Below are 16,070 nucleotides of genomic sequence, written 5' to 3'. Positions count from 1 at the left end.
TAAATCTTATTTTAGATGGTGCGAAAATTATAATTTCCATGCACGAAAAACGGAGGATGCAACTTTTTCGTGTAAAATCAAGTATAAGTTTAATTTCGAATGTTTCTTTCCTGAAACTATGTTTTAGATAAATAGACTATATTCTCCATTCATTAAAAGTTCAAAATATTGAGGGTGTCCATTCTGCCCCGGGTGTCCATATTGCCCCGCCTACCCCTACTGCCATGAGTTCTTAGGACTAAAAGTAAGTAAGTAACAATCGTTCTGCGGTCTGCGAAGGCATTAGCCGTGGATAAATTTTCTACAAGGGGCGACCTCTGGGATTTTTTTTTTCTGTACATTTCCCCTGTAAACCCTATGACCTATTGCACTGATAATTTGCACAGTTCATATGGGACCTGAATGGAATTCAAATGTTTGATTGGAATGAGAATTTGATTTTTGTCCCAAGCTAGTAAATACGTAATACATATCCCAACTAACATTTTCAGCGCTGTAAGCTTCAGTTATTTGCTTTCTGTTGTGTAACCATCGGATTGAAGCAGTCAACGCTGAATAAAAGGAAAGCTAGTCAAATATAAACCGTAAGTTAATACACGGCTCCAAAACAAGCACCACACAGCTATCACATTCGATTTTCAGAAATCAATAACTTGTCACTGGGACTGCCTTTACTGCTTTACACTCTATTCCAACTCCGGGAGATTTTCCGGAAGATGTATGTGAATAGGTATGTACTTGAACAAATCGAATAGGAGTCCCCACTAACAAAACATTAGCTACTATACAGTACAATTCGTAATACTGACAATCCACCAAACAGCAGCGCTTTGAAGGTCGTTATGCGATATCATTACAGCTAGAAGCTGTTGTAATGCAGAAACTGTTGGTATACCAACACGGCTTGTCGGATGTAAACATTATTGTCAAAAACAAACTTTAAGCGGGATATATACTGCCCCCACTCGCATAACAGTCCCATTTGACTTTTCATCACTTTTGAGTTAACCCTCCTTTGGCATTAGGGTCATTTTTGACCCAAACCGTGCATTACGTCAGCGAGCTGCTGCCAACGTGATGCAAAAGGAAGGTTAACGTTATGAATGGTCATCATTTTTTATGTACTTCCAAAAACAACAATAAAAATTACGAATTTTTATGTCAATGTGTGAAAAAAAATACTACCAAGTTATGAGCGTCCCATATCAAAAGTACTCGCATAACAGTCCCATCATGGATTTTTGTGTTACGTAACACGAAACTGAACAACTTTGTAGTGATTGTAATATTTTCTACCGTAGCAAAGCAATCTGTGAAAGTTTCGAGATGATCGAAATATTTTTCAAATTTTGGCGATTTTTCAAAGTTTAATATGGAAACAAGTTTTCAAACTTCAAATGCCGTTTTCTCAATTCCTACTTTTTGCAAATGCGAGTGGGGCAATATAGCTACTACACAAATACTTCACAGCTATTCATCTCTGTGCTTTGAAATTATTTGGGTTGCTTTTATTGCACTTTAATCCAACTCCGGAAGATTTGCCGGAAGATGTTCTAATCGAATAAGAGTCCCAGCCAATAAACAGTTGCTTTTATAAAGTACACTCATTGCACAATTATGGGTCACACACAATTATTAGTCACTTTCCACTTTAATAGATAAATACTAATTAATTGCAAGCTTTTGTTAGCTATTATTATTTTTCGCACATAAGTTGATTTGTTTTGTGTCACTATACGTATCGCATACGGGCTTATACATCAGAACATACATATTTTCAATATTTTTTTGTTCGGCGCAAAACTAGCTGTCAAAGTAACGCTTCGATTGTGAATATCGGACAGTGCGTGCGCTGCTTTCGTAAGCTCTGTAAAAACGAGCTTCAGTGATTTTCATGTGCGAAATGGTATCGTCACCAGAACAAAGGTATAATTAACGTTCTAAATGTAGAAATTCATGTGATTGAAGCCAATTAAAGCTTGTTTCTGGCAAAATTTAAGTGACTCATTATTGTGCCAAGGAACACCGAAAATCACACAATTATGGGTCACTTTTTGTACAGCATAATATTGACAGTTCTGCGTACATGGGCATTGCATACTTTTAGGCGTTTATCGGTGGTTGTGTTGGAGATTTTGACCCAATATTGAAAAAAAATATTCCAAATCGTGAAAACACGCTTTGTTAAGAGATTTGAGACCAGTTTTAGATTCTACTATAGTTGATCTATCGAGAATAAGTGATCATTCATTGAAAAAATAGACAAAACATTATTTTTGAGCCGATTTCTCTTAAGTGACCCATAATAGGCAACAAATTGACCCATAATTGTTACACAGCCAATTTTGACCCATTATTGTGGTTTTCATTATTCACCAACATTTTAGTAATTTTCACCGCCTAAAGTGAATTTTACAAGCAGATTTTTATTTAAAACAATAAAGAGGGGTTTCAATGATGAGAATATAAAATAAAAATAATGAAAGTGTTATTTTTGTACGAAAAACGATTCATATTATGAAATGGTTGTTCCTTGAGTGACCCATAATTGTGCAATGAGTGTACGTTTTGTAATATTGCCAAATACACAAAACAGCAGCGCTTCGTAGCTGTTTCAAGAACACTCTTTCACAAGCTTCACAAGCTTATGCAGCAAGATGAAGTTGGGTAAGGTTTCTTGTGGCACAATTATGAAGCCTTGTCTGGAGTAAAACAAAACGAGCTATTATCTATGCTATATTTATATATAGCAGTGTGGCAGCGAGGACATCATCGGGATCAGTGGATACGGAGATCGGAAGTTCTATTCCAAGTAGCGGCAAGTACTTTAATTATTCAATTGTAAAAGCGATACAGTTTCTTACCGATTTTGGCAACACAAGGTGAATTTTATGTTGCCAAATTGGGGTGTTGCCAAAATCGGTAATTTTTTTTGAGGATTACTTTCAACTTTTATACGTCAATTTGGCTTATATTTTAAATATGGACTATTCACAAGTTATAAAACGATCCCTGTAGGTGACGTTCATAAATTACGTCATGATTTGTAAAATTGTTGATTTTGGAAAATTTAATGAATTTTGATTTTTTGAAGAAGAGTGAGACTAAAATATAAATACATTTACAAAAACAATCGATTTTTCGGTAAAAATTTTTGGTCAAAATTTGTTGTTGCCAAAATCGGTAAAAAATTGTTGCCAAAATCGGGTGTTGCCAAAATCGGTAAGAAATTGTTGCCAAATACGGGTGTTGCCAAAATCGGGAAGGAAATGTTGCCAAAAACGGGTGTTGCCAAAATCGGGAGTAGACAAAAACGGGTGTTGCCAAAATCGGTAAGAAACTGTAATTGCAATTCCACATGTAGGTATTGCGTCACGGTATCCATAAGCTAATTATATTTAATCGATTATTTTGGAGATGCCGTATAACTATTATCTAAGAACTGTAAAAAGGCTGCAAAAGCGCCTTCTCGAGATGTTATTCAGTTAGTGGTTTCATAGGAGCCGAGAAAAGCGCTATGACTTGGTGGCATAGAAGCTTCTCGCACAGCATATACAGTGACCCCACACCGATGAAGCACCTTAATTTTGTACACTATTTATGAATCACCATGTTGATCAAATGAGTGATCCATAAACTGTGGTCATTTTTGCCGATTCATAAATTGTGGGGTCACTGTTACATGTGGATTAAGTTCTTTAGATTCATTGGTATAGCGCTTGCATAGAAGCTTCCATCCATATTTATGTACAACACAGTAACTCAGCATCAAGTCGTATTGAGGATGCTTTGTTGACGTTTACATTTACAATAAATGTTAGTTGGGTAGGTACGTACATTAAAAAATAAGGGACTTACCTTGGCAATGTATTCCATCTACTTATATTGAAAACAAATCAATAACTCAGTATAGTTCCAAAATAAAAAAAAAAAATATAAACGAATTCGGGATCCAGTCCAAAGTGTAGTCATTTAAAGAAAAAACCGATCCTTTTCGATTTAGTGCTCTTGCTGCTGGGGGTTCAATCGCTCCACAAAACGATCAACCGCTCTGCGGTCTGCATCACGCAACCGATCGTACTCCGGGTGCCGCATAAGAAGGTGTTCCCTGCAAACAATAGACAAACATTTGTATAGTGTGATCTTGATAATTCAATAGCCCAGCCATCAAAAGGCGTGAGACTTACATCGACAGCCGGTCTTCAATGGGAACTTCAGGCAAAAGTGGTTCAATCAGCTTGAACATACGCTTAACTTCAACCGTCGGTTCCGGATCGGATAAAACGTGCATCAGGTTGTTCAGCATTTTCTCCACCACTTTGGCCATAATCGTGTGGTATTCCTCCTTGTTGTCGGCGGTCAGCTTTGTCAGTGCGAACGATTGGAACTTTTTGAAGAAACTCTACAATTGAGACGACCATATTATGGCCAAGGTTGTTTTCTTGACATTACGGCAAGATTGGGCATTAGCTTACCTTAACACTGACTTCCGATTTGTATCCCTGCAGCAGCTGGAATGCAGCCTGGGCAATGACCTCGCAGAACTGCGACGGGTCAGCCCGGTGCAGAACCTTCATCAGATCCTTCAGCTGCCGGTCGAAGGCCGTATCGATGGCAAAGTGCACCACGATGTAGTGCGCGTCGGTGATGCTCGGGAGCGACTTGTGCAGATCGTACAGCTGCGTGTATTTGGTAAGCATTTGCTTCTGCTTCAAAACCGGTGCCTCGTGCCAATCTGGATGGGATGAACGTTATGTAGAGAACAAATTAATATTGTTTATGTTTAGTTTTATGGTGGTAATTAACTGCGCTGCCATAGTGCCGCTTCAAAGTGAGAGTGGGAGAGCGCGTCCAAAGGATTTTCGTGAATTTGCTGTTGTTGATATTCTTTTTGCGGCTTTGCCACGCGCACTCCCACTCTCACGCGTAACTATAACTGCTGTCCAGTGCTGCAATTTTTCGACAGGCCTTTATGATAGCGATATTTTGCTTTTTTCATTTTCTCCGTTTTGGTTTCCCTGTCAAAGTTACTTTCCGATCAGCAACACGGGAGCGAAATGAAATAGGTACTCACACTCGCACGCAGCGTGCTGAAAGCGAGAGCTGACAGGGCTAAATTTCCATTCAATTTTCTGTAGTTGAGTGTTTTCACCCGTCACATTGGTAGGGCTCCATACAAAGGGGCGGCCAAAACTCTCAAAAAACGGAATTGATAATTTTAAACTTTTTTTCACCTTATAACAAAGATAATGTATTGTAGTTTTATGATTCTTAATTAAAAGCATACCAGCTTTTGTACTTCAATGACATTTTCACTGCCAAAGTTGCCTAAGTCATAAAATTGAAAAATGAATTATTCGAAAAAAGTATAATAATAATATTTTGAGAATGGAATATATGTTTTATGTTATCCAGCATATGAAAGCTTGTTATTGGACTGTTTGATTGCACGTATGGTGCAAAATTAATATGTCATAAAACTTTTCAAATTTTCATATATTGTACCTTAGGAATTTTGGTAATTTTTAAGTTATAAAACGGTTCGTGTCGTCATGTGTCGCCGCAATTTCGAATAGTACATCTTAAACATCATGCTTAGGGCTGCATCCTCTCCTCTCCTCTTCTTGGCGTAACGTCCTCACTGGGACAAAGCCTGCTTCTCAGCTTAGTGTTCTATGAGCACTTCCACAGTTATTAACTGAGAGCTTCCTCTGCCAATGACCATTTTGCATGTGTATATCGTGTGGCAGGCACGAAGATACTCTATGCCCAAGGAAGTCAAGGAAATTTCCTTTACGAAAAGATCCTGGACCGACCGGGAATCGAACCCGTCACCCTCAGCATGGTCATGCTGAATACCCGTGCGTTTACCGCCTCGGCTATATGGGCCCTGCAATAAACTGCATAAAAACGTTTAAACTTTTTGCAGAAATTTGCAGTTTTTCAAATTAGAGCTTTTTAAAAAAGTCACGGTTTTTCATATATTTTACGTTATTTTACCATTTTTGACTGAAATAAAATTTATCTTCCCACATTTTTCACACGTTTTGAACAAACTTGATTGGATTTGATCGAAAGATGATCATTTTATTAAATTCAAATTGATTTTTTTACAAAAAACCCACAAAATGTGGGGTTTACTGATTTTTACCGTTTTTGAAATTATTGAAGTTACGTAATTTTTGAATACCCCTTTTTAAACACTAAAAATACTATATAACATATCTAGACAACCTATAACTTCGATTAAACACATAAAAAGAGTTTTGGCCGAACTTTATCTTTTTCCGACCATTGTGCCGTGCTAACGTATAGGGCACTGCACTGTTTTGTTTTTGTATAGGGCAGTGCATGAAATTATCTCTCTCTCTTTCACTCTTACAGAAATTTTGTAAACAACAAGGCCACGAAACGTCAAAATCCCATACAAAATCAAAACAGTGCAGTGCCCTATGGGATTTTGACGTTTCTTGGCCTTGTTGTTTACAAAATTTCTGTAAGAGTGAAAGAGAAGGAGAGAATTTCGTGCGGTGCCCTATAGGGCTCTGCACGAAGTTCTCTCCTTCTCTTTCACTCTTATTGAAATTTTGTAAACAACAAGGCCAGGAAATCACTCTTTGGCGAGCGTTCGTGCGAGACAGTCGCAACTTTTCGTTCGTCCGGTTTGTCTCCCGATACTATCCAGTTCGGTGGCTTTTTCCAGTGCTAGTTTTCCGAGTGATCAAGTGTTGAAGTGAAAATCCCTAGTGGGACGCGTGCGGTTGGCTAGGCCACAATTTTTGCCGCAAAAGTTCGTTTAGTTTGAGTAAAGTTCACGTTTTCATTTTATCACGTGGCGCATTGGCCGATTATCGAGCACATCAGTGCAGCACCCCCCGCACACCGCGCCGCTCGCGCGGCCGTGATCGGCTTCTTCCAGTGAGTACCCAAGCTCATCGTCGTCGACAGCAGCAGCCCACCGAGAGAAGAGCAGAGAGCGTTCAACCGCCGCACACCAGCGCAGCGTCGGGCGCTCAGCAGCAGCTCGCTTCCTCCCTGTGCGGGCCATCCGATCGCTTGGACCTGTCGTCGTCGAGCCTGTGGCTAAACAGAGTGCACAAAGATAAGTACATAAAGTTACCTCTCGTTGTTCCCCCCTCTCCACTGACTCTTTGATTAGATTTAATTTGGTACATAAGCAGTTTTTTCTCACTTTTCCTGTAGCGTTAATTTTGTCCCTTGTTTTTTGATTATTTCTCGTCCCTGTGATAGTGGTAGTTTAAGATTTTTGAGTGACCCGTGGTGGTAGTTAGCTACCACAATGGGCGATGATGATGATGGCGGGGGAACATCGTACCGCATCAACGAAGCTTCGTTATTGGCATCGGACTGCTCGAGCCAACAAGGCGATGTAAATGCTAATCCCTTTGTCTCCCTTCACCCTGGTGCTTCTGCAATGGACACCAACAGTAAATCTGTTTCGACGTCCCCCCGCCTCAAGGCCTACCCTCCCGACTTTGGCGGGCCATATGTTGTTTTCTTCCGACCCAAAGGCAAACGTTTGAACACCGTTCAAATCAGCAAGGATCTGACTAAGCGGTATTCTTCCGTTGTCTCCATTGACATGGTCGGTACAGCTAAGCTTCGGGTGACAGTAGGCGACCGAAAACACGCTAATGAGATTGTGGCCTGCGAGTTGTTTACACTTGAGTACTTCGTTTACCTACCAAGCGCGTCGATAGAGATTTCGGGGAAGGTCGCCGACGCATCTTTGACCTGCGAAACGATCATGCAAGGCTGTGGTCGTTTCCATAACCCTTCTCTCCCTCCTGTCCAGATACTGGATTGCCGGCAACTGCATTCGGTGTCCCAGGAGGGCGAGAAGAAGGTTTACACACCATCTGAAGAATTTTCTGTGACCTTCTCCGGATCTGCATTACCAGATCTGCTGGTGATTGGCAAACTTCGGCTACCTGTGAGGCTGTATGTACCGAAGGTAATGAATTGCATCAATTGCAAGCAGCTGGGCCACACCGCCCAGTACTGCAGCAATAAACCTCGCTGTGCAACATGCGGGGAGAGACATGTGGACGGTGCGTGTAAAACGCCGCCCAAGTGTGTTTATTGTGGCAGCGACCGTCCACATGATCTGATTGATTGCCCAAGGTACATACAGCAGAAAAAACATCAAAAACGATCGCTGCAGCAGCGATCACGGCGAAGCTACGCCGAAATGCTGAAAAAAGCTGCCCCGACCGTTGAATCCCGTAACATCTACTCGTCTTTATCTCTCGATGATCAGGGCTCTGACTCTGAGGTCGGGGACGGGGTTCCCTTTGTTTTCAAGGGTGAAACGAGGAAACGGATGAGGCTCCAGAGACCCACCAAAAAACCTCGGAATCTGCCTAGCAGCGACCCCCAACCCACCATGACAAATTTGAAGAGTGGTAAGAAAGCCACAAAACGTTCCCCTCCGGGATTCAAAATCCAGGACGAACGAGACTTTCCATCACTCCCGGGAACATCTAAAATCCCAGATGTCTCACGTTTTTCGAATTCTCAACCGGAAAGACAGCATTCGGAGCACCAGGAGCAACCTCAGGGTGCGCCATTGTTTACGCTCTCTGGCATTGTAGACATCATCCTCAGCTTCTTCAATGCTTCAGACTCCGTGAAGAACATTGTAAAAGGACTTCTTCCTTGCGTGACCCCTCTTTTGAAGCAGTTGGCTTCTAAAATGCCCCTCCTTGCGACAATCGTATCTTTCGATGGCTAATTTAACCACCGAGGTCGAAGATACGATTTCGGTTCTACACTGGAACTGTCGTAGTATTACACCGAAATTAGACGTTTTTAAATTTTTAGTTTACAATTTACAATGCGATGTTTTTGCACTATCCGAAACATGGCTGACACCTGATGTAACCTTACCTTTTCCCGATTATAATATCATTCGCCTTGATCGATCCGACTCTTACGGAGGGGTGCTTCTAGGGATCAAGAAGCAGCACTCATTTTACAGAGTCGATTTTCATTCGATGACAGGCATTGAAGCCGTCGCATGTGAGGTGACTATCCGAGGTAAAACCCTCAGTGTTGCCTCCTTATATCTTCCACCGAGAACTGCAATATTTCGCAGGGATCTCGCCCACATCTGCTCGGTTATGCCCGAGCCTCGGCTGCTCATGGGAGATTTCAACTCCCATGGTACAGGCTGGGGGGAACTGTACGATGACAGCCGTTCAACGTTGATATATGACCTCTGCGACGACTTCAACATGACAATTTTGAATACCGGAGAAGTTACACGAGTGGCACCTCCAGCTCAAGATGGCAGCCCTAGAAACAGCCGATTAGACCTCTCAATCTGTTCGAGCTCACTATCGCTGGAGTGTACATGGAAGGTTATCCAGGATCCTCATGGTAGTGATCATCTGCCGATTGTTGTTTCTATTTCCAATGGGTCACATCAACCTCCATCTATCGACATCGCCTACGATCTCACCAAGCACATTGACTGGGAGAAGTACGCAGAAGCAATTATCGACGGTGAACAATCGGTAGAAGTCCTTCCACCGCGGGAAGAGTATCAGTTTCTATCAGAACTGATCATCAGTAGTGCGCGTCAGGCACAACGTCGACCAGTGCCAGGTCCGTCGGTTCGCAGGAAACCCCCCAATCCGTGGTGGGATAGTGAGTGTACAGAAATATATCGCGAGAAATCCGCGGCGTTCAAAGAGTTTCGGAAACGCGGTTCGGTCGAAAACTTCAAGCGGTTCGCTTCCCTTGAAAGCAAGTTCAAGAACTTGATCAAGGCGAAGAAAAGCGGTTACTGGCGTCGGTTCGTCGAGGGTTTGTCGCGCGAGACTTCGATGAGAACTCTTTGGAACGTCGGTAGAAGAATGCGTAACGCGTCGTCGGTCAACGAGGATCGAGAAAGCTCTCCTCGATGGATCCTCAAGTTCGCAAAAAAAGTTTGTCCAGATTCCGTGCCCGTGGAGCGAATAATTCGTGATGTTTCCGACGAAAGGGACGACATGGATAGGCCGTTTTCAATGATTGAATTCTCACTTGCTCTTCTTTCATGTAACAATTCCGCTCCAGGAATGGATCGAATCAAGTTCAACTTGCTTAAAAACCTCCCCGACGTCGCTAAGAGGCGCTTGTTGAACTTGTTCAATCAGTTCCTGGATAACAACATCGTTCCGGATGATTGGAGACAAGTGAGGGTGATAGCTGTTCAAAAACCCGGGAAACCCGCGTCGGATCATAATTCGTACCGTCCAATCGCGATGTTGTCTTGTCTACGGAAGCTGTTGGAGAAGATGATTCTCTTTCGACTGGACAAATGGGTTGAATCGAATGGCATGTTGTCAGACACACAGTTTGGTTTCCGCAGAGGCAAAGGTACGAACGACTGTCTTGCGTTGCTTTCTTCAGAAATTCAGCTTGCCTTTGCTCAAAAGCAGCAAATGGGCTCAGTGTTTTTGGATATTAAGGGTGCTTTTGATTCAGTTTGTGTCGATGTTCTTTCCGACAAACTACACGACTGTGGCCTTTCCCCAATTCTTAACAACTTTTTGTATAATTTGCTGTTTGAGAAGCAGATGAGTTTCGCTCATGGTGACTTGACAGTTTCACGAATTAGCTACATGGGCCTCCCCCAGGGTTCATGTCTAAGCCCCCTTCTTTACAACTTTTATGTTAGAGACATAGATGATTGTCTCATGGAAAACTGCACGTTAAGACAGCTTGCGGATGACTGTGTTGTCTCTGTAACGGGATCAATAGCAGTCGATCTGCAAGGACCACTACAGGATACTTTGGACAATTTGTCTACTTGGGCTCTCAAGCTGGGTATCGAGTTCTCTCCGGAGAAAACTGAGATGGTTGTCTTTTCTAAAAAACACAAACCGGCAAAGTTTCCGCTCGTTCTGATGGGTAAGACAATCACTCATAGCATGTCTTCACAATACCTCGGCGTCTGGTTCGACTCCAAATGCACCTGGGGGAAGCACATTGTGTATCTGATACAGAAATGCCAAAAACGAATCAACTTTATGCGAACTATTACCGGAACATGGTGGGGAGCACACCCGGAAGATCTGATCAGGCTGTACCAAACAACCATTCTATCGGTTTTAGAATACGGTAGCTTCTGTTTTCAATCCGCGGCGAAAACACACTTGCTGAAGCTTCAACGGGTTCAGTACCGTTGCCTTCGGATCGCGTTAGGTTGCATGAACTCGACTCACACAATGAGTTTAGAGGTACTTGCTGGTGTACAGCCTCTGACAGACCGCTTTGCGGAGTTGTCGTTCCGGTTCCTCATCCGATGCGAGGTTGTGAATCCGTTGGTCATAGAAAACTTCGAAAAGCTGCTCGAACAGAATCCCCAAACTCGTTTTATGAGTGTGTACTACTGGTACATGACGCTGGAGGTAAGCCCATCTCCGGTTAACACCAATCGTGACAACTTCTCAGACTTCGACAGCTCCTCTGTGGATTTTGATCTCTCTATGAAGGATGAGATCACTGGTATACCGGAATCTTTTCGTTCCATAGGTATTCCACAAATTTTTGCAAGTAAGTTCGGGCATGTTAGCGGGGCCAGACAGTTCTTCACAGATGGTTCCAAAACCGATGATTCGACTGGATTCGGTGTCTACAACGAATTTCATAGCGCCACCTTTATGCTTCAAAAGCCATGTTCGGTATATATTGCTGAGCTAGCGGCTATATACTACACCTTAGAGTACATTCGCACTCTCCCACCTGAGCACTACTTCATTTTTACCGACAGTCTAAGCTCTCTGGAGGCTGTTCGGTCAATGAAACCGATGAAGCACTCAGCGTACTTCCTGAAAGGAATTCGCCATGTCTTGAGTGCTTTGTCCAAACGCTCATACATCATCACCATAGCTTGGGTCCCTTCACATTGCTCAATTCCGGGCAATGAGAAAGCGGACTCTCTGGCTAAGGTGGGCGCTAGCGAAGGCGATATTTATGAGCGTCAAATCGCCTTCGACGAATTTTTTGCATTGGCCCGTCAGGAGACCTTGATCAGCTGGCAACACAAATGGAGAGATGGGGAGATGGGTAGATGGTTGCACTCCATCATTCCACAGGTGTCGAAGAAGCCATGGTTCAAAGGGTTGGATTTGAGCCGCGATTTCATTCGTGTAATGTGTCGGTTGATGTCCAACCACTATTTGTTGAACGCACATACCTTCCGTGTTGGGCTCTCAGAAAGCAATCTCTGTGTCTGTGGCGTGGCTTACCAGGATATCGAACATGTCGTGTGGGGATGCAATGAGTATCGTGAGGTCAGATCTGAGCTACATGAAATTCTCCGGGTCCGAGGAAAACAACAGAAACCCGTTAGAGAAGTGTTGGCAGGACTTGATTTGGAATACATGAACCTGATTTACCAGTTTTTGAAACGTGTTGATGTCAGAGTTTGATGTAGTGCGTTCCTTGTTTTCGTTGTCCGCCTTTTGGTTTTGTTGTTCGTCCCTGTCTGTCGTCACCCCCTTCCGTTTGTCCTCTTCTTGTCGTTTTCTACCGATAAAGTCCTTTCTTTTTGGTTCCGTTACAGATATGGACAATTTGTCCCATCAAAGTTTTAGTATAAGTTAGCAAATAATTTAGTTTTAAACCCATAAATCCGTCCTTCCCATTTTTTTTTTCTTCAATCCTTAACCTCGAAACAGCCGCGAGTACTTCGGCTTCCCAAACTAACATAGTTTTAAGGCAGTAATAAATTGTAAAATGTATAACCATTGTAAAAAAACAAAAGATTTCGGCTCAGTTATGCCCATGTGGCGCCCTAGCCTTCCAAATAAACGAATAAGTAAAAAAAAAAAAAGGCCAGGAAACGTCAAAATCCCATACAAAATCAAAACAGTGCAGTGCCCTATAGGGCACTCACTTTCACAAGCCACCGCTTGAGACGAATGGCCTTTCAGCATGAGTAGTGTGTGGATGATTGGGAATTTATCTTGTTGGGTCGCTCACGAATGGAGCTCTCGGACTCTGTCAGTTCTCACATCGAGAAACTGAAAACGACCGCCGCAGTCATTCATTTTCGGCTGAAAAGCAGGCACTGAGACTGATATTTTGCAGGACTGCTGCTGTCACTCGTGTCGCTTTGTGTGTTTTAACGATGAACAAAGCAGAATATCAATAACAGGAATTCCTTCGACCGCAACGCGTACGCGGTCGCAAACGAATCACTATGACAGCGCACTTAGTGTGCAACACCGTGAGAGTGCGCGTGTGCGAAGCCGCAAATAGGCCTTTTCATGTGACAGATCCGTGCATGCATTTGTTTACAAAGCTTGAACAACAGCTGCTAACACGAACGTGTCATCTTCATAGAAGAACTGTCAAACGCCCGAACAATCAGCTGATTTAAGACGTCAAATGAAAAGGCCCATAAGACTAAGGGCGCCGTTATAGTTACGCGTGAGAGTGGGAGTGCGCGTGTGCGAAAGCCGCAAAGAAGAATATCAATAATAGCAAATCCACGAAAATCCTATGGACGCGCACTCTCACTCCCACTTTGGAGCGGCACTATGGCATCGCCGTAAGGGCCGATTTCTTTACCTCTGCTTAGGGTGCCGTTATAGTTACGCGTGAGAGTGAGAGTGCGCGTGGGCGCAGTATCATAACGTCCGAGGCCATAATGTCCCAGGGCTTTATGGCGCATTTTTTCGGGGCATAACGTCCAAACATACAAGTATGCCACGAAGTCCAAGGAAAGAAGGCACATAGGATATTATGACGCACCCAAACTTTTGGACTTTATTTCGCAAAAAAACGCGACTTAACGACCGGGACAGTATGGCCTCGGACGTTGTGATCCGGTCCCGTGCGCGTGTGCGAAGCCGCAAAAAAGAATATCAACAACAGCAAATCCACGAAAATCCTTTGGACGCGCACTCCCACTCTCACTTTGAAGCGGCACTATGTCATCGCCGTTAAACTGGTAAGCTAGCCTGTGCAGCCTTCTTCGATGCTGTCTTGCTCTCTCCCACAGGATATTTGACGTTTACTGAGGTCCCCGTTTAAAATAACGAAGGAGTGAGGAAGGTAGCACAAACTGGTGCACAGGCAAGCCAGGGTAAAAAATCGCCCCTTAGAGAATATCATCAATACTACGCGCGCTCCCACTCTCACTTTGACGCAGTCACATGGCAGCGCAAAAATGGCGTTTGGTTTGACGCGGCACTTTATCAGCGCAGTAAAACAAATAAAACTTAAGAGAACAAGATTTTATTTCAGCAATTGCAACAATAGGATCTTCAATTCACAGTACGATGATAACGGATAATTTCAACAATTTTCCCTTCTCTACTCTTCGCCGCCCTCCTCTTCTTCGTCGAACTCTCCTTCCTCGTCGGCCGTCGCTTCCTGGTACTGCTGGTACTCCGACACCAGGTCATTCATGTTGCTCTCGGCTTCGGTAAACTCCATCTCGTCCATACCTTCGCCCGTGTACCAATGCAGGAAAGCCTTCCTCCGGAACATGGCCGTAAACTGCTCGGCAATACGTTTGAAAATTTCCTGGATCGCCGTCGAATTTCCGATGAAGGTCGATGACATCTTCAAACCACGCGGCGGAATGTCACAGACGGCCGTTTTTACATTGTTTGGAATCCATTCCACGAAGTAGCTGCTGTTTTTACTTTGAATGTTCAACATTTGTTCGTCGACCTCTTTCATCGACATACGCCCGCGGAAGATGGCAGCTACCGTAAGGTATCGGCCGTGTCGTGGATCACAAGCAGCCATCATGTTCTTAGCGTCAAACATCTGCTGGGTTAGTTCCGGAACAGTGAGGGCGCGATATTGCTGTGAGCCACGAGAAGTCAGCGGTGCAAAGCCGGTCATGAAGAAGTGTAGCCGCGGGAATGGAACCATGTTGACGGCCAATTTACGGAGATCTGCATTCAACTGACCAGGGAAACGCAAACACGTGGTAACGCCAGACATCGTCGCCGATACCAAGTGATTCAAATCGCCGTAGGTTGGGGTGGTCAGCTTTAGCGTCCGGAAGCAGATATCGTACAGGGCTTCGTTATCGATACAGTAGGATTCGTCCGTGTTCTCTACCAGCTGGTGAACACTCAAAGTTGCATTGTACGGTTCAACCACGGTGTCGGACACTTTTGGCGAGGGAACGACGGAAAACGTGTTCATGATACGATCCGGATATTCTTCTCGAATCTTTGAAATCAGCAGCGTTCCCATACCTGATGAAGCAAAAGCAAATCATCAGTTCAAAGTAAAAGTAACCTTCATTTTAATATCTTACCGGAACCGGTTCCTCCGCCCAGCGAATGTGTCAACTGGAAGCCCTGCAGGCAGTCGCAGCCTTCCGATTCCTTGCGGACCACGTCGAGCACCGAGTCGACCAGCTCGGCACCCTCGGTGTAGTGCCCCTTGGCCCAGTTGTTACCCGCGCCAGACTGTCCGAACACGAAATTGTCCGGTCGGAACAGTTGTCCAAACGGGCCCGCCCGAACGGAATCCATAGTTCCGGGCTCCAGATCGACCAACACAGCACGTGGGACGTATTTTCCGCCGGTGGCTTCATTGTAGTACACGTTGATCCGCTCCAGCTGTAAATCGCTGTCGCCGCAGTACGCCCCGGTTGCGTCGATTCCGTGCTCGTCGGATATTACCTCCCAGAACTTGGCCCCTATCTGGTTGCCACACTGGCCGGCTTGAATGTGCACAATTTCACGCATCCTGGCTGTGCTCTTGCTTCTTCCAAAAAAATCCGCTGCTTCCGACTTTCTTCAGGATGAGCTTGAAAGTCCAAATCACACGTCCGCGTTCCTCGGTGGTGAAAATCGAAGTGAAAATTTTTCCAACTGTCCTCCAGGCAGTCAAGGAGACGGTTACCTTTCCATGACACACTCTGATTAATTTACAAGGCAGCGTGGCAGCGTGGCGGCACCAACTGCGAGAGCGACGCGTTCAACACGTGGTCGAATGCGATGCACCGCACCGCAGCGGGTGTCGAGTCGCGTCAGATTGGGGTTTCTGGCATTACATTCCAAACGGGGCAAAACCTGCTCTCT

General features: G+C 44.1%; 2 protein-coding genes across 2 annotated transcripts in view; both read right to left on the bottom strand.

Moving 5' to 3' along the window:
* Window positions 1–3,858: 3,858 nt before the first annotated feature.
* The window catches only part of LOC109407231 (uncharacterized), a 43,698-nt gene continuing 31,486 nt past the window's right edge, over window positions 3,859–16,070 (bottom strand). Inside the window, exons 6-8 of the mRNA XM_062850650.1 lie at window positions 4,476–4,735; window positions 4,188–4,402; window positions 3,859–4,108 (exon numbers count right to left, since the gene is read on the bottom strand). Of these exons, the coding sequence (XP_062706634.1) occupies window positions 4,000–4,108; window positions 4,188–4,402; window positions 4,476–4,735 (584 nt within the window). The 3' untranslated portion in view covers window positions 3,859–3,999. The remainder of the gene's footprint in view (window positions 4,109–4,187; window positions 4,403–4,475; window positions 4,736–16,070) is intronic.
* LOC109414298 (tubulin beta chain) lies at window positions 14,243–15,906 on the bottom strand. The gene is made up of 2 exons (XM_019688113.3): window positions 15,299–15,906; window positions 14,243–15,236 (listed from the first exon to the last, which is right to left on the bottom strand). The coding sequence occupies exons 1-2, from the start codon at window positions 15,732–15,734 to the stop codon at window positions 14,335–14,337; spliced, it is 1,338 nt and encodes a 445-aa protein (XP_019543658.1). The 5' UTR covers window positions 15,735–15,906; the 3' UTR covers window positions 14,243–14,334.

Source organism: Aedes albopictus, chromosome 2 (assembly GCF_035046485.1).
Source record: "Aedes albopictus strain Foshan chromosome 2, AalbF5, whole genome shotgun sequence".
In the NCBI taxonomy this organism is placed as follows: Eukaryota; Metazoa; Arthropoda; class Insecta; order Diptera; family Culicidae; genus Aedes; species Aedes albopictus.
Note: the sequence above shows the minus strand (reverse complement) of the source record. Positions and strands in the feature narration are given on the sequence as shown.

What these genes read in the sequence shown, in the direction of transcription:
- LOC109414298 (XM_019688113.3), bottom strand. Translation starts at nt 15,734, where the DNA reads ATGCGTGAAATTGTGCACATTCAAGCCGGCCAGTGTGGCAACCAGATA. An exon ending in GGGCGGAGGAACCGGTTCCG is followed by an intron (nt 15,237 to 15,298) that starts GTAAGATATTAA and finishes TTGCTTCATCAG; the next exon opens with GTATGGGAACGCTGCTGATT.